Source organism: Artemia sp. Qi Xiang Cuo, chromosome 6 (assembly GCF_049724085.1).
Source record: "Artemia sp. Qi Xiang Cuo chromosome 6, ASM4972408v1, whole genome shotgun sequence".
NCBI classification, from domain to species: Eukaryota; Metazoa; Arthropoda; class Branchiopoda; order Anostraca; family Artemiidae; genus Artemia; species Artemia sp. Qi Xiang Cuo.
The window spans coordinates 71,795,928-71,819,275 of NC_142799.1; the positions used below are offsets into that span (position 1 = coordinate 71,795,928).

At 34.2% G+C, this 23,348-nt stretch overlaps 1 protein-coding gene across 1 annotated transcript in view; it reads left to right on the forward strand.

Moving 5' to 3' along the window:
- Positions 1 to 23,348, forward strand: part of LOC148951571 (adhesion molecule nephrin-like) — a 286,912-nt gene that overhangs the window by 189,919 nt on the left and 73,645 nt on the right. The window contains exons 7-8 of the mRNA XM_089091200.1: positions 19,442 to 19,586; positions 21,926 to 22,056. Of these exons, the coding sequence (XP_088947326.1) occupies positions 19,442 to 19,586; positions 21,926 to 22,056 (276 nt within the window). The remainder of the gene's footprint in view (positions 1 to 19,441; positions 19,587 to 21,925; positions 22,057 to 23,348) is intronic.

The window sequence follows — 23,348 nt, forward strand, 5'->3', positions numbered from 1 at the left end:
TCCTCCTCCCAATAGACAAATTAATTACCAATTTGAAAACCCAAATACTCGCCAAAGCCAATATAATGCGAGAATGGTATATAGAAATCCCGAAAATTCGCCGACGGGAAATGAAAATTTTTCAAGCCGACGGCGAATAGTAAATTGGCCGACGGGAAATGAAAATTTTTCAAGCCAACGGCATTTGCTGTAAGCGCCAACACCCGGCACTGGCGCAAGAAATCCAAACTATAGTAATAATACATGGCGAAGGCAGACAAATGTAAATCAATTAGATATTCCTACGGAATCTCACATGTCTGAATCTCTATTGCAGACACCGACGTACGAAATAAATTCACGGGGAAACGCGTCAGGCCCCTCAAAAATATAAATTGGACCCAGAGGGCGCCTAGAATGTTTTATAGGTCCAAACCGATAGTAGTACCGTCTTGTAGTAAATAGTAATAACAAGTTACCTATATTTAATGATTTTTGTGCAGCAAATGTTTACTTTAAAGCTTTGATTGACTCTGGTGCAACGTTTAGTATCATAAACTCATGCGTATTTAGTATGTTCCCTCCGCATATTAGATGACATAGGAACCCTAATAATCCCAATTTAACTAGCGTGACAGGGCATAAATTAGATGCAAGAGGTTCAATTCGCTTAAACGTGAAAAGGGATAATAGAATTTTTCCGACAAATTTTATAATATGCGATAACTTTCCGTATAAAGCCATTATGGGCTTAAATTTTTTAAGGTCGAATAGAGTACTATTAGACGTGGCAAACGAAAGGCTTGTCTACCCGGCTAAGGTAGGGGAAGGAATTTTTACCATAAGAAATTGTAACAGAGGTCACGAAGAAAACGTAAATAAAATTTCTGGTGGTATAATATCGCAATCTTTTGAACCTCATATCTCGCAAGGAGGACATGGCATAATCAGAAATTTGTTCAATTATTCTGAGAGACACTGAAGAAATGAAGTAAATTTAAATAATAAGTGTATTGAATCGGCAAAAATAAAAATAGGAGATATGCGACAGTACAGGTCAAACGAAATCAAGAAAATAGTGGAATTATGGAAAAAAGTAGTGAACCACAATGTAGTTCAGGCACAGCCAATGCTATTGACGGATAGCGCCAGCCTAAATTTAATAGACAATGAAAATAAAGAAAAATATTATGGATTCGCGATACGGAAAACAAAGATCCCTCCCAAAACGATGCAAAGAACTCAAATATCACAGATGATTGAACCATTAGATAGCAAATCTGAAATATGGTTTGCGATCCCGTCAAATGAAATTCCTGAAAATCTGTTATGTGAGGAACAGATTATATCTTACGACAAAGGAGAAGGTTTTATTTGGGTAACTAATAACCCTGAAAATGATACAATTACAATAAAAAAGGGGACGTGTTTAGTGCAAATCCAAGTTATCACGGAAAATGATTTAGATAGATGAGAAAATTCCAAAATAAACCTAGTAAATGACATTAAAACTTCAATTAACAAATATCCTCTAAGTAAATCGCAATTCTTAAACAAATTTAATATGGATCATATTACGGACTTAGATCTTAACGAAAAAATTATGCGAATGATTATGGAATTTTAAAGATGTATTTCCGCATCTGAAGATGACATCGGACTGATACCATTTTATGAACATTCAATTTTAACGACTTGTAATCCTGTAGCAAAGCAGCCTTATCGTGTGCCGTATAAGCCCAAAGAATGGTTAAAAATAAAATTCATGAATTAAAAAAATGAAATTATACGCCCCAGTATAAGTCCGTATTCTGCACCAGTGGTCTTGGTACCAAAAAAGAATGGTGATCTAAGACTTGTAGTAGATTATAGAGCCCTTAACAAACAAGTAGTTAGTGATAAATTTCCTTTACCAAGAATAGATGAAATTCTTGACTCTATCTTGAGCAAAAACAAAATTTTTACTTCTTTAGATCTTACCCAAGGCTACCACCAAGTGAAAATAGCCGAAAAAGATGCCTATAAAGCTGCGTTTTATACGACTGAAATGTGGCTCATAGGATTACTTGAGAGTAAATATTGGGCATAATATAGGTTCAAACTCACTGTCTTGACCATTGTTACACCTGCTAGGAAGATTAAAGAATATAATACATTTTGTTGATGATGTCATGTGCGTTGGAGAAATTACTGAACAACACTTAACAATATTATCTAATGTGTTTGAGAAATTCAGAGAGGGCATTTTAAAATGCCGGTCTGAAAAAGTAAATTTATTTCAACCTAAAAATAAATTTCTTAGGAGTTATGGTGACGCAAGGAGAGATATCTCCAGACCCTGACAAAATAAAATGTGTTGAAAACCTCAATTCCCTAGACCGTCTCAAAAAGCAACTCACTTCTGAACCAATATTATTGCTGCCTAATTTCGAAAACGGACAATTTGTGGTCAAAACCGATACTAGTTCAAAGGGCATTGGCGCTATTCTTTTGCAAATAATCCCGGTAGAAAACCCTAATCCTCTAGAGGGAACGCCTAAACAAAAAAAAATAGAAAAAGTTATATGCTATTCGAGTAGAACCTTATCAAAAGGCGAAAGTAGTTATTCCACCACAAACTTAAAATTATTATCTATAATCCACCACTTGGACCAATTTAGACACTATTTAATTGGTAGAAAATTTATACTACAATCAGACCATAAAAGCTTGCAGTACCGGCGCACATTTAAAAACCCCACGGGAATTCTAGCTAGATGGATTATGAAAATCCAAGACCTAGATTACGAATTTGAATATTTAAAAGGTAAAGAAAATGCAGCTTGTGACTTTTTGAGTAGATTCCCAGAAAATACGCCGTTGGAAACGGAGGAACATGAAGTTAACGCTATCAATGCTACGAGCAAACATAAATGTAAGAAAAACAAAGTCAAAGACACAGTAAAAGAAAATAAGGATAACTATTGTCCCTTGTCTTTAGAAAATATAAAAAGAAAGCAAAAAAAGGACGAAATGTGTGTAGAACTTAAAATTTATTTTGTGAATGATGATGCGTTACCAGATAAATTCAGAACTCTTAGAAAAGAGATAAATAGTTTTTACTATGATCCAGATGAAGAAATACTATGCAGAATCTTGACTGCTGAGGCAAATAGAAAACAAACCTTAATAATACCTCTATTACCCCAAAACTTAGTAACACCTGCATTCGAATATTTTCATTCACATATAGGTGGACATTTAGGAGTAACAAAAACTTTCCATAAATTAAAACAATATTTTAACGTGCCGTCGGGAATAAAAAAACATAAAGAATTTGTAAGTACATGTGAAGCGTGCAACTTAAGAAAAAACTTCCAAGCTTATCCTAATCCTCCAATGGGAAGGTTCCCGGTAGCGATATTCCCCTTCGATATTGTCAAATTGATTTATATGGAACCAGTGGAGGCTTGCCTGTTTCCAACAGAGGCCACACTTGTATTCTTTCAGTTATAGATCACTTTTCCGGATTTACTTTTGCAAAAGTATTAAAAAATCAAGGCGCTTACACCACAAGTAAGGCGTTAGCGAAATTATTTTTAAAATTTGGAATTCCAAATAAGGTTTTAAGTGACAACGGAAGCAATTTTGTTTCAAAAGTAACAAAAGACTTAATGAGTTTTCTTAACACAGAGAAATTGGTGACTTCTCCATATCACCCACAAGCTAATGGTAAAATAGAAAATAGGCATAAAATATATTCGAATGTATTAAGTATTTATACAAAAGATAACAGGAACTATTGGGATCAATTCTTACCTTATTTAACCAACATAAACAACACTGCTTATTCAGAAACAACCAAAGACAACCCTTTTTATTTACTTTTTGGTCGGGATTTTAGAATCCCGTATGATGAGATTATTGAATCCCGGCAATATTACAATAACTCTGAGGATTACAAACAAGAATTCATAAATAGGGTGAAGAAAACTTATAAAATAGTTAGGCAAGAGTTGGAAAATTGTAAAATAAACTAAGAGCTAAGAGACCAACCCAAAGTGAAGGGGGGCATAGATTTCAAGATAGGAGATTGCGTCTACTTAAAGAACGAGGCAAAGACGTAAGGCAAAAAACTTTCCAACAAATATTCTGGACCGTACAGAATAGTCAAAAAGTACGATAACGATTATACTTTTAAAATGGTGAACCCCGATAGTGGAAGAACTTACAAGGCACATGTCAGCCGAATAAAAAGAGCAAAATATCCAGAAAGATGGGTACCGCGTCCCTCGTCTACCGACTCATCAGATGCAGAAAATGAGCCCCCTAAATCAAGATTTGCAGAGCTAAAGCCCTTTAATTTCAAGTAAGACTATTTCGAGAATGATAGTGACGAGGAAAACTTTGAAGAATTTTTAGCTATGAAAAATCTAGTTGTTCCCAAAAGAAAATCCTTAAAACCAGTGAGAATAAAAACGCCAAAATATCCAAAAAGTTCAACATCGGATAGTACAGGGAAATTAGATTATACGATATCTCCAAAAATCCAATTTTTCCCTGATAGAATTTGGACTCCATGTCCCCCCAAAAAATTTCCGAACGATATGGTTTACCCGGCAACGCCAATAGAGAGACCCCTGTCATTAAAGGAGAACTTGAACAGAGCGGTAGAAACTCCGGGTATTACTGTAGAGAAAACTCCTCCCAAAGATTCTATTAAAACGAATCTGCGAGAAGCTATGGATTTAATAAATTTTCCAATAAAAAAGAGTCAAAGTACATTGTCTAATAATAAAACTCCCAAGAATGACCAGTAAGGACAATAACATGATATAACTGTGTCCGAGGTCAAGCCTAAACAGTGGACTTCATGGAGGGAAACACTAGTGCAAAGAATGCCCACCCCCCTGAAGACATGGCATTTAAGCAGTGGAGGAACCCTTCAAAAACTTTTGATTCCTCTCAAAGCTCTCAAGAATCCGTCAAATCTCCCAAGTTGAAAACTCAAAGCGAGGACTTAGAGAATAAACCTTATACTTCCAGAGGAGTAGAAATTTATGAAGGAAGGGGAGGTGATACCTCAAAAATGCGAGGTGCAACTCCTAAAAGTTCTAATGCGGAATCATCGGAAACCAGTTCCGAAGAGTCTGGCAGTAAATAAGACGATATGGTAGTTAAAGAAATAGGGAAATCAAAACCGACTTCAGCGGCTGCGCACGCGAAAGAAACAGTATTTAAAGGGCAAGAATTTTTGAAAAAACAATACAAAAACTTGATCTTATATCGCTAGCAAAACCTAAAAAGAAAAAATCGCAAGAAACAGAGGAGAAAGTAACGACACAGCCAGGTAGAACGGTTAAGAAACCGGACAGATTAAAATACCCTTAAAAATACAAAAAAAAAGATTTTTATGGATTGGCCTCATAAACGAATAATAATTTCAAAACTTTTAGCTCACAAGTAAAAATCATACAACTATAAAAATGCTGTAGAAAAATTTTGTTCAACATATATCAAGGCTTCGCAGGAATCAAAACCGTCTGATACCATCTGTTCAACATATATCAGTTCCCGAAAACAAATTCTAATTAAAAAGTCATATTGCATATAATTAATTCGAATAATTCCCTTTAATATAAAAAGTCTACCCGTACCTTTCCAGTACGATGTATCCATTCCAGCTGAAAGAAGCCTTGATAGGAAGTACTAAACGAGAAATATTCATACATCTTAGAAATGATCTTTGGTTATTTTCTGTTCTAAGAGAAACAGTTGGAACTTTGTCTTGTTATAATAATACAGAAAGAATAGATCCAAATTACAGGACAGAATTACCGTTACAAGATGTTGGCACGATAAACATAAAACAAGAATGTCAACTTGTAACTAAAGAGTCAACTGTTTGAACGCCGTTAATTACCACGAGCGCAAATGTAATAAGTCCTAAAATAATCAATTTTAAGGCAATTAACCTGTCATACACTATTCCCAATATAAAGAGTGAGGAAATGAAAACCTCGATATGGTCGAAAATAGAAAAGATTAAAGGGATATTAAGGCTTACAAAAATAAGAGAAGTATTAGACTCCCAGATTCCCATATTTACAAATGAAGACCAGAGATTAACGTATGTAGATAATAGATACGGACTATTACATACTACTGACCGTATATTTCTTATTCGCGATTTTCCTGACCATCAGAATCTTACTGATTTTTAATTATTGAAACATCCTGAGACTAAGAAGGCAAAACCCAAAGGAAGAAGTCGAGGAAACGGCTGAAATGCAGAAGTTAAACCCGGAACCCCATGAGAACGTCTAAGCCAAGAAAAAAGGAAGACATTAGAAAACTAGTGGGTATAGAGGTCTCCACTCGTCCTTGCTATGTCTTGTTCCCTCATTGTAAGTGTCGTTTACGTAAAACCGTGTGGTTATGATGCTCCAACATGCGTTTCTTAAACAGCACGGACGTTCGTGAACAATGAAGGCATGAAATATATTGTAAACTGAGACCTCAAATTTAACAATTTAGAGTAACTTATGTTTGAAGGATTGTTTTAAAGCTAAGGAAGAATTAAATAAGTGTCAAAAAATGAAATAAGGCTTGTATCGTCGTTTCCTTTATAAAAACAAGTTATAAGAAATCTCTGTTTTATATATCCCAATGGGAAGTCTATGTATATGAAACCAACATGATAATAATGTCGTTTTATTTAAATCAATATTCATGTAGTAATATTAGTGCATCTATTTAAGGCTGTCTTGTAGGGTAACATTCACCCCAAAATGCACCTAATCGTATTGATTATTATGTATTAAGACTACTTGATTTTAAAGAAAGTGTGATTCTGCCTCGTTATTTTTATTACAGGAAGTGGATTGACATTTTGGAAATCGATCATTACAATGCGTTGTCCAATGCAGATACAACCTAGTAGCAACTATTTTCATCATACGTCAACCAACGAAGAGTAATCACCATAGACTCCAGGCAATTTTCATCCCAGATTCTTTACAAAAATTATAGTTACTTTTGATCGTTGTTTCCTCGACCACGAACCATATTGCGTATCAGGTAGCACTATATTTGAATCTCAGTATCCAGTGCATTATCGAACTATATAATAACATAAATCCTGAGAGCCCCATCGACCAGTACAAGATATAAGTACATAAATATCACCCTTGATAATCATTATGGACCCATGTACCATACGACTGTATAGATATGATATTTGATGATCCCAAAGATTATTTATGCGAAAAGTTAATATCTATGTTATTCCATAAATGTTACGAGATAATATCTAAAAAATTGACCTGGAAACCAACCATTGAATTACAGAAACCAAAATTAACCCCAGTGACTAACCCCTCAGTGACAATATACCCCTCCCACAAGTTAAAGACAATATTTTGAAGGAGTCACTAAAGTTTAATGTCGACCCATCCCAAATCAAAACATTAATTCCCCTGTGATTAACCAAGGAATCACCACAAAAGTTAATAGACGCAAGCCAGGCACGAACAATTTTATAAGAGAACTGTAATCTCTAAGTGCACAAACGAACAATTTTATACGAGAATTACATTCTCTATGTGCTTTAAAAATATGCCAAAAATGATATGCTGAGAAGAAAATGAACGCAGTCCCAGTGTTCAAACCCTTAATGATAAGGCACCTTATGAACTATCCAAAAACAGCAGGCGAGAATTAACTCTGATATCAAAATTCCAAACATCTGTACCTGATAGTATCATTTCCCGTTTGACAATTGGAGAAGCAAGTTGAACACAACTATGCTCGAACTGTTCGGTGAAGAAACTATATTGTGAGTGTTTATAAATTTTTGCCAAGACGAAAGGAGTGAAGGACCATAATTTACAACAGAAGGATTGAGTACGCTAAAAGACATGAATGGTGATGAAATAGGTGTGAATTTACATATGCTACATTTTAATAACTTCGATAACTTAAAAAATCCAATATAATATCATTAATATTACATAGCAAGCATTCCCAGTGAAAGTGTTCTAATGTTTACCAGTGAACGTGGTGAACATAATATTGTGTGTTTTAAATCGTTCTTATACGTAGTGTTAGATGTTCAGATAGAGTTATGTGAAGCGTTGTCGTACTATTCATTTAATTAAGCGTAGATAGGAAGCATAATTATCCTATAGTTAGCAGAGGATAAAAACTTGTAAAAGGTGAATTTTCAAAAAAAAACTCATAGTAAAAGTAGAATAGCCTCAACCTTGTTGGAAATGTAAAAATCATCAGCGTTAGATGTAGTGAAAAAAAAATCTTTATTATAATAGCTACGCGTTTGGGTATAGTTTGGCTAAGTTTGGCTAGGCGTTTGGCTAAGAGTTTGGGTATCGTCTCACTGCAGAAGCCTAAAACCTACTGCGCCAATGACGCTCCAAAAAAAAAAATCAAAAAAAATGTGTTTTTTGCAATTCAGTTAATAGATATACAACTCTTATATTTAATTGGGGAGCTGTTGACTTTCCAAATATATGAACTCTAAGCTTTGCGCTCACATATGGTGGAAATATGCCGCATGTGGCACAAAGCGTGTCGAGCGTGATACAAAGGAGGGGGGTAGTGTAGTGGAAGTGTACGAGGCATGGTAGAACAAGTTGTGCTGCAAGATGCACAATAGGTAACAAATCGTGGGTTAACCCCCCCCCTCTCATCTTCGTTCTTTTTTTAGAGATTATGACAAAGTTTCTGAAAATGTTATGAAAGACCAACATCAGATGCATAGGCAATTAGCAAGGGCGGATCCAGGATTTTTTTTCGGGGGGGGTGATTACTAATTTTGACTTTTTCGGGGGGGTTTTACTAATTTTTGACTCAGTTTTCGACTAATTTTACTGTTTTTTTCCTAGGTTTTACTAATTTTCGAATTATTTTCGACTCGGTCAAAAATTTCGGAGGGGTTCAAATCGGGTAACCCCCCCCCCCTGGATACGGCCTTGGCAATTAGACTTGAATAGAGTCAGTTAAAGAATAATTGTATTTGGATATCGAGTAGTTTTCCTACTTTTCAAACAGTTCGTGGTAACAAACTGTAAGTAAGGAGCGACCCGGCTCAATGGTAACCGAAACTCTAGAAAACGGGTTTTTGATACCAATAGATACATCAAAAGAATCAAATTTCAATGCTGAATTCAAATATATAACTTTCATCAAGTTTAGTTCTACCCATCAAAAGTTACGCGCCTGAGAAAATTTGGCTGATTTTCGAAAAAAGGGGGAAAGACCCCCTAAAAGTTATAGAACCTTAATGAAAATCACACCATCATATTCAGCGTATCAGAGAACCCTACTTTAGAGGTTTAGAGCTCATATATACAAAAATGTGGAATTTTGCATTTTTCGCCAGAAGAAAGATCACGGATGGGTGTTTATTTGTTTTTTTGTTTGTTTTTTTTTTTTTTTTTCCCAGGGGTGATCGTATCGACCGAATGGTCCTAGAATACCGTTGAAAGACTCATTGGAACGAAAATTAAAAGTTCTAGTGCCCTTTTTAAGTGACCAAAAAAAGGGAGGGCAGCTAGGCCCCCTCCCACGCTCATTTTGTCCCAAAGTCATCTGATCAAAATTTTGAGAGAGCCATTTTGTTCAGCAGGGTTTAAAATATGATAAGTATGTCATTTAGGATGACTTAATCCCCCGAAGTCCCCGGGGGGAGGGCTGAAAGTTATGAACTTTACCCAATGTTAACATATAGTATTGGTTATTAGGAAGTATACAGACGTTTTCTGGGAGATTTCTTCTGGTAGTAGGGGGGCGTGTCGGGGGTTATTTGGGAAGATCCTTCCATGAAGAAAGTTTTCATGGGGGAAGGGATATGGCTATGACGGGGGCGCCGGATTTCCTGGCATTATTTAAAAAAAAGATCAGAAATTAAATATAAAAAAACAAGTTTTCCAACTGAAAATAAGGAGTTACATCAAAACTTAAAACGAACAGAAAATATAACGTGTATGATTGGGTTCACCCTCTAGTCAATACCTCGCTCTTTAAGCCAAAGATTTTTTAGTACTTTCATAAGAGCTATTTATTCAAAATAACTGTCTTTGTGATTAAGGGGTCATTTTTAAAGAAATGGAACAAAATTCGAACTTTAGCTTAAAGAGCGAGGTATTGATTAGGGTGCGAACCCCCTAATATACGTATTAAAAATATATGAACATAGAAGTTAGTTACGTAAGTTAATTCGTAAGGTACGTATATTTATTACTAATAAAACCGTTCGTAAATAAAATTAAACAAGTTTCGAGATAGCCATTTAACAAAATAAAAGTAAAATTAATATGCAAATTTTGTTTGAATTATTCATGTACGGTGAGCCAAAATCAAAACCTGCATTAATTCAAAAACGTTCAAAAATTAAATAAAAAAAACGAGTTTTTTTTAACTAAAAGTAAGGAACGACTTTAAAACTTAAAACGAACAGAAACTAATTCCATATATAAAAGGACTTATTCCCTTCTCAACGCCATACTCTTCACACTAAAGTTTTACTTTATCACAACTATTATTTTTTTTAAAAAATAAAAAAATTTATCGTAAATAGTGAGGAGTTGATGCGCCCCTTTCAAATACGGAGTAATTTATGTTCGTTTTAATTTTTAAAGTCGTTCCTTACTTTCAGTTAAAAAAAACTGTTTTTTTTTATTTTATAACATAAAGCACAGGTTTAGAACATATTTTTCACCTTTAGTCCTCTGTCTGAAAGTTAAAACATGCAATGTTTAAAAAAAATGAAAATATGGATTTTAATTCAGATAATGTTTGCACTAAAAAACCACTTTATAAATGCTAATTTTTATATTGAAGATAAATAATGAAAACACAACGAAAACAAAACGTTCTGAGGATATGTTTTCATTAAAAAAAACAACCTGATTTTCAAATACAATTACTTTATAATTGACCATTACAGTCCACATAAGATTTTGTTATGTGCGTTTTCTTAATTAAAATCTTATTCGTTTAAAAAACTGGCCCTAATTTATTTTTTTTATATCTTTTTTAAAGGAAATATTTATTTTCATATTCAAAACTTGGTTGCTCTTGACAAAGAAATTGTCATAAAATCTGATAGAAATTAATTGATCAAAATAATTTAATTGAAGGATTAATTAGTCTTTGCTAGAATCTTTGCTGAGAGCGTATTTTAGTTTTCAAACAGTTCATGGTAACGAACTGTAAGTAAGGAGCGACCCGGCTCAATGGTAACCGAAACTCTAGAAAACAAGTTTTTGATACCAATAGATACATCAAAAGAATCAGATTTCAATGCTGAATTCAAATATATAAGTTTAGCCCTACCTACCAAAAGTTACGCGCTTGAGAAAATTTGGCTGATTTTCGAAAAAAAGGGGAAACACCCCCTAAAAGTGATAGAACCTTAATAAAAATCACACCATCATATTCAGCGTATCAGAGAATCCTACTGTAGAGGTTTCAAGCTCCTATCTACAAAAATGTGGAATTTTGCATTTTTTGCCAGAAGAAAGATCACGGATTCTTGTTTGTTTTTTTTTTGTTTTTTTTTTCCAGGGATGATTGTACCGACCCAGTGGTCCTAGAATATCATGGGAGGACTCATTGAAACGGAAATTAAAAGTTCTAGTGCCCTTTTTAAGTGACAAAAAAATGGAGGGCAACTAGGCCCCCTCCCCCGCTGATTTTTTTTCCAAATTCACCTGATCAAGATTTTGAGATAGCCATTTTGTTCAGCATGGTTGGAAATATGATAACTGTGTCCTTTAGGATGACTTAATACCCCGAAGTCCCCGGGAGAAGGGCTGAAAGTTATGAACTTTACCCAATGTTAACATATAGTATTGGTTATTAGGAAGTATACAGACGTTTTCAGGGGGGATTTTTTCTGGTAGTAGGGGGTTGGGTGGGTCGGGGGTTATGTGGGAAGATCTTTCCATGAAGGAAGTTTTCATGGGGGAAGGGACATTGCTATGAAGGGGGCACCGGATTTCCCAGCATTATTTAAAAAAAGATTAGAAATTAAATATAAAAAAAAAACAAGTTTTATAACTGAAAATAAGGAGTAACATCAAAACTTAAAATGAACAGAAAATATTATGTGTATGATTGGGTTCACCCCCTAGTCAATACCTCGCTCTTTAAGCCAAAGATTTTTTAGTACTTTCATAAGAGCTATTTATTCTAAATAATGGCCTTTGTGATTAAGGGTCATTTTTAAAGAATTGGAACTAAATGTGAACTTTAGCTTAAAGAGCGAGCTATTGACTAGGGGGCGAGCCCCCTAATATACGTATTAAAAATATATGAATATAGAAATTCGTTACGTAAGTTAATTCGTAAGTTACGTATATTTATTACTAATAAAAACGTTCGTAAATAAATTAAACAAGTTTCAAGACAGCCATTTAACCAAATAAAAGTAAAATTAATATGCAAATTTTGTTTTAATTATTCATGTACGGTGAGCCAAAATCGAAACCTGCATTAATTCAAAAACGTTCAAAAATTTAATAAAAAAACAAGTATTTTTAACTGAAAGTAAGGAACGACGTTAAAACTTAAAACGAACAGAAATTATTCCGTATATGAAAGGGGCTGTCCCCTCCTCAACGCCTCGCTCTTGACGCTAAAGTTTGACTTTCTCACACCTCTTTTTTTACAATAAAAAACTTTAGCGTAAAGAGCGAGGCGTTGAGGAGGGGACAGCCCCTTTCATATACAGAGTAATTTCTGTTCGTTTTAAGTTTTAACGTCGTTCCTTACTTTCAGTTAAAAAAAAACTTGTTTTTTTCATTTAATTTTATGTAAACATGACCTCTAATATATGTAAGAGTAGGAATTTAGCTTTTCAATTATTGCAATAGCTTACCGTTTAAAAATCAAGTCAAAAATTCACAAAAAGAAACTTAGTTCTTCACAAGCTTCTTCCGTAAGTTGCAATCACTGTCTATTAAAGTGTCTTAAGCCAAAGCCAAGTGTCTTAAAGCCAAATATCGAGTCATAAAGTCTACAATTCTGTGTCTAAAGTTTCAAATTTCGCAAATCAGGAAACTTTCCTGGTGAGGTAAGTAGACATGATTTTTTTTTTTTGGGGGGGGGTAGAAATTATAATAAAAAGAAATAGGGGGAGGTAGAAAAACAATTTGTATCGCATAATTTGAATAATAAGTGCATAGAATTTTGAGAAGTTTAAGATTTTGGTTATGACCCGGGCTCCAAGGCCCCCTACATGCATCCCTATTATTTCTCATTAAATTGATCGTCCGTGCTTAAGAGGGGCGTTCACATGCATTTGTAGCTTGACTTCCATCATTGTCTAGATTAATGTCTAGGTAAGCACACGAGCGCAACGCATGATGAGACAGGCCCTTCAATGTGATGGGGGGAGGGTCGCAGGGGGTCATCGCCCGCTGGGTATTTGTGCCCACTCCATAAGATCTTAGAGAACATACCTTTTTATTCGGTATTTTCATTAAAAAAACGATAAAACAACCAAATTGTCCCCCACCCCGATATTTCGAAAAATAAAATTTCTCTCCCTACCCCAATTTCTGTAGATTGACGCCCCTGTAAGTGTTTAGGCAAGGAAGTCTTGCTGGACCTGGATATGAAAAATCAGCAGTTATATAAAATTTACTGAAATTATTTTGTTGGAGAGGATATCATGGTTCAAAGATGGATTGTAATTTTATTTTTATTTATTTATTACACGACACTGGAATATACAGCCTACTTTTAATTTGTTTACTTTTCGTTTAAAGCGTGTTTTACTATTATTGGTATTAATTTTTTTTTTGCCTTGCCTTTTTTGATGGGTCTTTTGGTTTCTTTTTTTCTATGATTTTCTTCCTTTGTGGTAATTCTCAGTATGTTGGTTTAAAGGTTGTGTGTATTTTAACTGTTGGCACCCAACGTCAAGACTTTTTACGTCTTCTTATCATAATTTTTTAATTTTTGTTTGTAACAAATTGATCTAGTCTAATCTAAAGCCAGATTGTATTCCGACCCGACGAAAAAAAGTCTAATCATATGGGTGAATGTTTTGTTCGTTCAATTTCGGCCAGATTTAAAATTTTGCTTTTTCGACCGCAAAATCGTTGTCAAGATAGTTAAAAACTCCCGTGTTTCACTTCACCGGAAATATTGTGCTTCTAACTCTTTATATATATATATATATATATATATATATATATATATATATATATATATATATATATATATATATATATATATATATATATATATATATATATATATATATATATATATATATATATATATATATATATATATATATATATATAAGTGTGTGTGTGTGTGTGTGTATTTATAATATCTAGATAGTAAAATTTCAGAAAATATACATTTCAATCGGACAGAGGAATAAAATTTCGGTTGTTTGAACTTACCTTGGTTGTGTTTGCTTAACAGTATGCAACATTATCTTTCAGGACGAGGTACTAGACGCACGTACTATTCGATCAGCACGGAGCTTAAAAAAGCACTCTGTTAGTTGACAAATACTTTGTATTCAAAAGTAGACAAAATTCGTCTTTTATTTATCTTTATCAGCAAGATATTTATAAGTCCTGTCAAACTTTAAATATATTTTTGTTTCTTATTTGTTACTCTTTTGTCTCTCTGACTCTTTACTTTATTTATTCTTAATGTCGCATTCAATCGGAAGTTTCAGCCTGGAACAGCGTCAGAACTTTGCTTCTGTAAGTGGAACATACAGTTCAATCAGCACTGGGCTTAAGAAAGCATTCCTCAGTTAGTCGTCTCAGTTAGTTGTTTTCAAAAGTAGATGAGTGTCTTTTTCATCATTAGCAGTTTATCTTCATTTATACTTGTCAATGAGTGAGATAGCTCCTGTCAGGTTTCAAATATTTAGTGTTTCTTCTTTCGTGACTCTTTTATTTATTTGTTTTGCTGTCTGTAGGCAGAACCCACGTTTTCATCATAACAGCCAAGGGTACTTATGCATTATATCTTACACACGAAAGAAGTCAAGTTTGGTTAATGCTAATGAAATAAAATAAAATAGGATGAAAATATAATAGTTTAGAAACAAATTTGGGCTATATATTTGTACATTAGGGGGGGGGGTTAAAGAATAGCATATATTAAGTACGTGACGTAACGTAACCTAGGTATCCCCCCCCCTAAACAACACTTTACATATTATAGACGCTCTTAGAAACCACGCTTTGCGATCCATTTATCAATTACAAATACCCGTTTGACTGGTTTCCTTTAGTATTTCCCTGTACAGTCTATAGTGGTATGTGTAAGATATAATGCATAAGCCAAGCACTAAATGTCCAACTGTTCTGAATCAAGCAAAATATTCAATATACTTTTAGGAACGTTTTAAAAAATAATTGCAGGCATTAAGATTAGCAAATTTGCAACTGAACCTTAAGACCAGAGATACTATCTTTTTTGGGAGGGTTCAGCCAGGGGCTTAATTTGCTATGGGGCAGTAGGCAAATGCCTCTCCCAGCCTAATTCAAGCATCCTCAGAAACGGGTCAGTCTTCTTTAATGTATTTTTACCTTTTTGGTATAATATGGCTCATTTTTCAGTTTTCTCTGTCATTTTCACTTGATTTGGGGAAATTAGCTCCAGCTTTATCCCTCCCCTCGGGATTTTGACAAAATTACGCTACTGGGTCCAACAAGCGCTAAGAATGTTCTTATTGGGAGCAAATGACGGAAAAATCATTTTTGAAACATGCAAAAAAAAAAAACTACTTTTAACCCTTTACAGACTTCTTAGAGACTTTAGTTAAGGCATAATTTCAACGTTCGTTATCTCTGTATGTGCTGGCTACTTAGATGGAAGGCGTCTTTGACAAACGTACTAAGCGCATGAAAGTGAACGGAAAGGTAAAAAGATGGACTATTTTTGTCAAAATAAAAGGCAATATTAATGATACCGTACATCAAATTGAAAGAAAATAAAGTCCTAGGAAACCAAAACAGAAAAAGATAGAATATTTAGAATGATCTTCCTATATATAATTGACAGCACAGTATATAAATTATAGGCACAGTATATAAACTATATCTTTATACTGTGATTGACAGTGTCGGTAAATGGGAGCCAGCCAATAGGTAATCTGTATTGTAGTCCGTGTTTTCCCAGATAGATACTCTCATCAGGTTTCATCTAAAGATGACTAAGTCTAGGCCACAGTTTATATAATTAGCAGTATGATCTTTTCCTATCTCACCCATTATAAAAACCCGGACCGAGGCGCGAGTGCTCCAGAGAACCTATAAACATAAGCGGCATTAGATCTTTTCACGGGTAGACAAAGAATAATCACCTACGGAACAAGTACTGACAAAATCACTTGGCCGGCTCAACCAATAAGTGGACAATAAGTGCACAAATAAGTGGGTGGAGCTTTTTGTTCGCACCGAGAATGAAGAGCCGGAAATCATCTGTGGTAAACTTACTGGATAATTATATAAACTGTGGTCTAGGCATAATATTTTTGTCTCAGGGATCTGGGATCGAGTTGGAACTTCCTAGATTTTGTTTGTTTCAGGAAGGTGTAAGTGAACCTAAAATTTTGAGGAAAGGAGATAAAATGTTTCACTCCTCATAGAACAATATACCTTACGATTTTTCATATATGTCGTTGGCAGGGCTGTATCCAGGATTTTTTTTATCTTACGATTTTACGATATCTTACGATTTACGATATCTTACGATTTTTCTTTTTCATATCTGTCGTTGGCAGGGCTGTATCCAGGATTTTTTTTCGGGGGGGGGGGGGGGATTGTTTTGCACTTATGCATTATGCGGGCACCGCTATATACTGTATGTGGAATGTCAAACGGGAAATGCTACAGTCATCCGACAAAACGCGTCAGACGGCTATTTGTAAGACCTAAATTGATTGCATAGCGTTGTTTCTCATGGAGTTTACAATATTTAAACGACTGTTTTTTGGGGCTTAGGGGGGGAGATACCTAGGTTATGTTAGGTTACGTATTTAATATATGCTATAATTTACCCCCCCCCCTTAATGTGCAAATATATAGCCCAAATTTGTTTCTAAACTATTATATATTCATCCTATTTTATTTCATTAGCATTAACCAAACTTGACTTCTTTCGCGGTGCCCGTATACTGCACAAGTACCTCTTTTTGGGGGGGAGGGAGGATACAAAATGAAACTTTAAAAAACGTTTGTAAAAATGTATTTATATGCATTTTTTATGTTTTTACAAGTCGGATAAACATTTCGGGGAGGAACTTTAGAACCCTTAACCCTTTCCCCTGGATACTGCCTTGGTCATCCGAAAGGCTTTTTTTGACAGTTTGCTTATAAAGTCGTATAACTCAGAACTCTGATATTTCAGCAATAGTTTGTCCGTTAATCGTAGTTGCAGTTTAAGATGTAACCTATTAAAACACGAACTCTAGCCCATAGTAACCGAAAATTCAAAAAAGTGTTTATACAAAAAAAGCTGTTTAGTGAGAAGGAATCACCATTTGAAGGTGATTCAGGAATGGTTACTACTGTTTCGATTAATCATAATCGTAAAGGTTAGTTTCGAAAACAAATTAATGGGAATTTCAAAAATAGCCTGAGGCTTCTCAGAAAGAGTGTTTGATCGAAATAAATATATTAAAGACTCACAAAAGGTACAAAATACTGGAAGCCATCACTAAAGACCTTGAACATGAAAATAGATGTAAAAACCGTATTCACTAAAAAAAAATAACTCACTCTGAGACAAGGTCTTGTCCAGGAGGGTAGGTGGGTTGTCTGTTTGACCCCCCTAAATGATTTTCTGATGCGTAAAAACGTAACTAAAATGAGTGCGTTTTTTTAAAGTTTATTTTGGAAAAAAAAACCTGGAAAACAATCCTTTTGTAAAACAACCCCTGGAAAAAAAAAATCTTGGATGCGACTATGCTCTGAGGATTTATTGTGAACAAACTGTGTAACGAGTCTTGGAAAATGCCCAAATGGGTTAAAGTATAACCAGACAGGGTGCATTTGTGCTATTTGGGTACTTTACCGCAGTGGTTGCGCATTGAATTTTCCAAATTAGCATATTTTCAAATCGATTAATTGTGGATCCGGCACCGTTTTGTTTTTGTGACTGTGTTATCTAATGCAGGGTATCTTGTAACAGAGGTGGATTTATCATCTTCCTTTTTTGCTTTGAATGTTCAAGGAGCCTCATTTATAGGAAGAGCGTTTAATAAAATATAAAAAAAAACTTTCCAATTTTCATATGTCGAATTGCATTGATAAGTTCTTTCAGCATCCTTAAATAAGTATGTTTTTTCTTTTTATTTTATTTTTTTATTGTTGGTTTTGTTATGTTTAAGTTCTGTTCAAATAAATTAAAAAGAAAAAACGTACTTATATACGAATCTTTACGAAATTATTTATAAGGAGATACATCTTTCACGACATCTTTTTAATCTTTTTAATTTATTTTTTTTCTTGTTGGTTTTGTTATGTTTATGTTCTGTTTTTTTTTCCTATGGCCCGATGTTTTTTGGAAATACATACATACATACATACATCAATAAAATAATTATCGCAACAAAAAGGAAAGACACGCAAAATTTAAGCTATTAAAATCCCATGGTCAAAACTGGTATATATAAAGTATTTGTGTTTCTTTTTTACAGTTTGGTAACTATGAATTCATATTTACAGAACCAATGAAGTTCTGTGATAGTTAAAGTCAACATAACAGGTTATACTAGGTCTACGTGTCTTCTTGAGCTTGGTTCATCTTGGCTCGGATTCAAGTTGACTCGACCCATAACCGTCTTTACATTTTGCCCTGTTTCTGAAATTAACTTCATAGTACTGCTATAACTTGAAATTATTCCCGTTTTTCAGGTGATATATAAATGAGTAGCATTTGGTAATTCATTTTAACACTGTTACTAAGCATAGTCGAACTGATAGCAAATTTTGATTGGCAGTTATCAGTAAAAGAGCTTCCCTTGAAAAGGAATGCCTTCCGGTTAGAAAATTGGGTATTTATCAAACCATACATACTCAATAGAAAACGTTCTATGGTAATTAACAGGAATTTGATTAGGATGCTATGTCAGCTTGAGTTTTAGTCGACTTTGGAATAACTCTTGACCCAAATCCGATCTCCTCCTTTTCTGAAGTAACTTCGTATATAGGATGTTACTATATCTTGAAATATTTCTTATTTACCGGTGTTATATCAAATAAAAGCATTTTTACAACTAGTTTTAACCCTATTGATAAATGCAGTCAAACTAACCGATTTTTATGCCGCTCTGAAATGGAGGCTACGGGAGATAAAATCTATTGATAGCCAATTTTCACTAGATAAGTTTCTTTTGAAATGGAATCCTTTGATCTTAGAAAAATCTGTATTCCTTTAACCTTGTGAACTCCGGCTAAGCAAACGACATCCTTTTCAGATCTACGACGACGGAAATGTGACAACCAGTCAGCTAACGTTCATTCCAACAATATCAGATGACGGAAAAGCGTTACAGTGCCATGCCGAAAACACAGCTTTGACTGATTCCAGTCTCAAAGATTCCTGGATAATTGATGTACTGTGTGAGTAGCCCTTAAATAACTTGTTTCTGTTCCCAGGCGAAAGGAAGAATCTTTCTTCCTATGTTTTATGCCCTTCCAATTCATCAATATCAAAAATTTTGAGGCACCAAAGACTGTGAAAATAATATCCAATTGTTTTAATTTGTTAAGTGGACCTTATATATCGTTAAGAAACTCGAGAAAAATGGCATTAATTAAATAGAACTTTAACTGCAGTTATCATATGAAGCTAAGAGAGAAAAGGAAATAATAAATGAAAAATTGTTTTCTTTTCTTTTTTGTTTAGCACCGAGGACGACTTGGCGGAGGTCCTTGTCGAAATATTTGTTTGTTTTTCGTCTTCATGTTTTTGCCACTAGCTGACAAAATTCTCGTTTTCTCGCCCTTTTTTGGTTTTATTTTTCATTTATTATTTCCTTTCCTCTCTTAGCTTCATATGTCATGTATAGCTAGTGTGGTCTAAGAAAGTATTAACTGCAGTTATACACATTTGGTATTAGCGGGTGCCAAGTTAAAAAAAGGAGAAGTGGGTAGAAAACCAGCAAGAAATAAGTTCAAAACATTTGGCACCATATAGCTTAAGAAGGGGTTGCTTTCCTTTAATTATATAGTTGTCTTTGGGGATCAATAGGTTGTTAAATTTTAATATTTCACGGAAGAAAGCGTTGTTAACTTTAATTAATTAATTTTGCTTATTTGCCTTCATGCATCATTGTGGCAACGCTGATTAAAATATGATACTGCCCTGAAAACTTCAATCTTGAAGCAATCAAAAAAATCTTAGAAATCGCTTTATGAATGCTCCCCTTTCGCTTGTCATTTTTGAAATTTTAATAAAGACTGGCATCAAATGCCTAGAGAATAATATAATAATATGCCGTCAGCTTGTGGGGTTGTCTAACATGAAATGACAGGGGCTAATGAGAGGTGCGCGGCTTTAATTATTCACACATCAGCTATATGAAAGATTCATGACAGAAAGGTATACCGCACATAATAATTCCTTCAATAAGGTTCTAAAGGGCTATATGAAATGTTAATAATACTATTTGTGGTAAATTCTTTGACTGTGATTAGATGACATATTGGAGGAATCAATCGGAATAAATTTCATTGCCACTTGGCTTGTTCTGAAGTAACGAAAATAGAAGAAAACTACCTTTCTGAATGAGTAAGGACTCTGAAACTTATGCAACTGATGTATTTGTAGGTGGGAGAGGGGGTGAGAATTAGGGCACTTGTCTATTTATACAAGAAACACTCGAGAAGTGAAGTTTGGTTAATGCTAATGAAATAAAACAAAATATAATGAAAATACAATACTTTAGTAACAAAATTATGAAAACTACCACAAAGAATTAATGAAGGGGGCCACCCAGAGCGCATTATATTAAATACGTAACCTAAACTAACCAAATTATCAACTACATATTTAATTAAACTATAGCTATAATGTATTTTCCGAAGCAATTGGCTGGTTAAAAAAGTTGCTTGGCAGATTTTTGTCTCATGTTCGCGTCACAAGTTCTCGAGTATTTCTTGTATAATAGACAAGTACAAAAACTTTTTTGGTACTTGTTAAGAATCCGGTAGTCATGTGAGAAAGACTGCACCGAGAAAGACCGAGATGCTACTCGAAAAATAGGTTTTCTCTGCCTTGTGAAGTGTTGTTCACTCCGAGACAAAGATTTAAACTTTTAGTTTTTTGGGGTTGAAGGGGCAAAAATGTACCTAGGTTAGGCTAGGTTACGTATTTAATATATGCTATGCTTTGTCCCCAGTGGCGGATCCAGGGGAGCGAAGGGGCGCGCCCCCCTAGCGTAGTCTAAAGTAGTGTGATTTACTTAATTAACTCAAGTTTGCGTTAATTAAACTTGCTCCTAACGCAAGTTTATCAGATCAACCTATTTTGCGCCCCTCCCCCCTAAATTTTTTTTTATTGGATCAACCTATTTTGCGCCTCCCACCCCCTAATGAGCAAATATATAGCCCAAATTTGTTTCTGAACTATTATATTTTTATCCTATTTTGTTTTATTTCATTAGCATTAACGAAACTTCCCTTCTCGCGTAACTACCAGATTCTTAACAAGTTTTTCACTAATGACCACTTATTTCACTAATGAAAACATTGGCACAAACAATTCACCTTGGCATTTTTCATGCTATGTTAAGCAGGGGAAAATAAATTATATTTCTCTTCCATTTCACCGATATCCCAGTCTCTCTAAAGCACCAGTCTTTACCATTCCATAAAGTTTCAATTCCTAATAAACTGTTTTCCATTTTTGTATTTGTTTTAATAGAAGAAAACTTTTTTTAAGGTTTTCTTTTTTCCAGATGCTCCAGAACTAATTGCTACGCTTGGAAGAAGCCTGGATCCAAATGATATCAAAGAAGGAGACGATGTTTATTTTGAGTGCCACATCAAAGCTAAGCCAGAGCCATTTCGACTTGGATGGAAAAAAGATGTGAGTGTTTTTTTTTCTAAAAAATTTTAGCGAACTATCCTTTGTCACCGAAATTTAAAGCGCTCATCATAACTATAAAAAAAAAACAAAAAAAAATTAAATATGCAATCAGAGTAAATATTAATCATAAATCTTCAACTGGGACTTCCTTTATTTTTATAAGTACGAAGAATTAATTACAGGATAGAAATATACCGTGGAGAGTAAAGGAAGTAAAAAGTAATTGATCTCATTCTTAAATATGTCATTTATTAAGGAAAGTCTCCATACTTGAGCTAGATTGTGAATAACGACTCAAGTTCGTCAGACGAAAAAAAACAGAACAAGATGTGAATTTTGTCTAATGTATATGATTGCAAGTTTGAGTTCTCTGATTTTTTAAACAAATCAATACAGAAAAATTCTTTTGAATATCTATCCAAAAAATATGTTTGTTTAACTAAGAATAAGATACATTAATCCATAAAGATGTGAAAATAGTATATTGTTTAAACTTCCAAAAAAAAGCGAAGACATGTTAGTTAAGTATAATTACATAATGCTTAAAAATGCTAAATTTTTAAAAGTGCATATACAGGGAGGTTTTACTTACTTAAACACATTTTTAATGACTGGAGAAAAGAAAGAACCCTCATCTAAAAATATTCGCTAACATTAAGACGTATTTGTTCCTCAATCCCCTGAAATATGCCTACAAATTTCAAACCCTAACCTACAAATTTCAAACTCTAAGAAACATATTTAAAACCCTGATCTAAAAATAAATTTAGAAATATAAAAATTGTATAACATGAAGACGTTTCTGTTCATCAATTCCAAGAAATCTGGTCACCCCTAGACCCAGGGGCGTAGCTCCAGCATTTTTATTGGGAGGACAAGAGGGGTCTACATCTGGAGAGTCGAGGGGCAAGGGCTATACAATTATTTTTGTCTCCAAATCTTGGGACGCAACTGCCCCCCTCCTTGCCTCTCCCCAACGAAGCAACCGCCTAGACCCATCTTGGGTTTATTCATTCCTGAACACCGTAGTTTTATAAGATTTTTATTTTGCTTCTTTGGAAATTACGAAGTTTTTAGGGCAAAATCACATATTTTTTTTCCTGCATTGCACATTAAACCTTGGAAATAAATAAGCAAAACTAGTTAGTTAAATATGACAACGCTTCTCTTCCTTAAAATTCAAAAATTAACAATATCTTTATTCCCAAATGCAACTGCAATTTCAAAAGAAAGTTACACCATCTTAATGTGGTTTGTGCCTTATTTTTTTCGGCTCTTTTTTCTGGTTAATT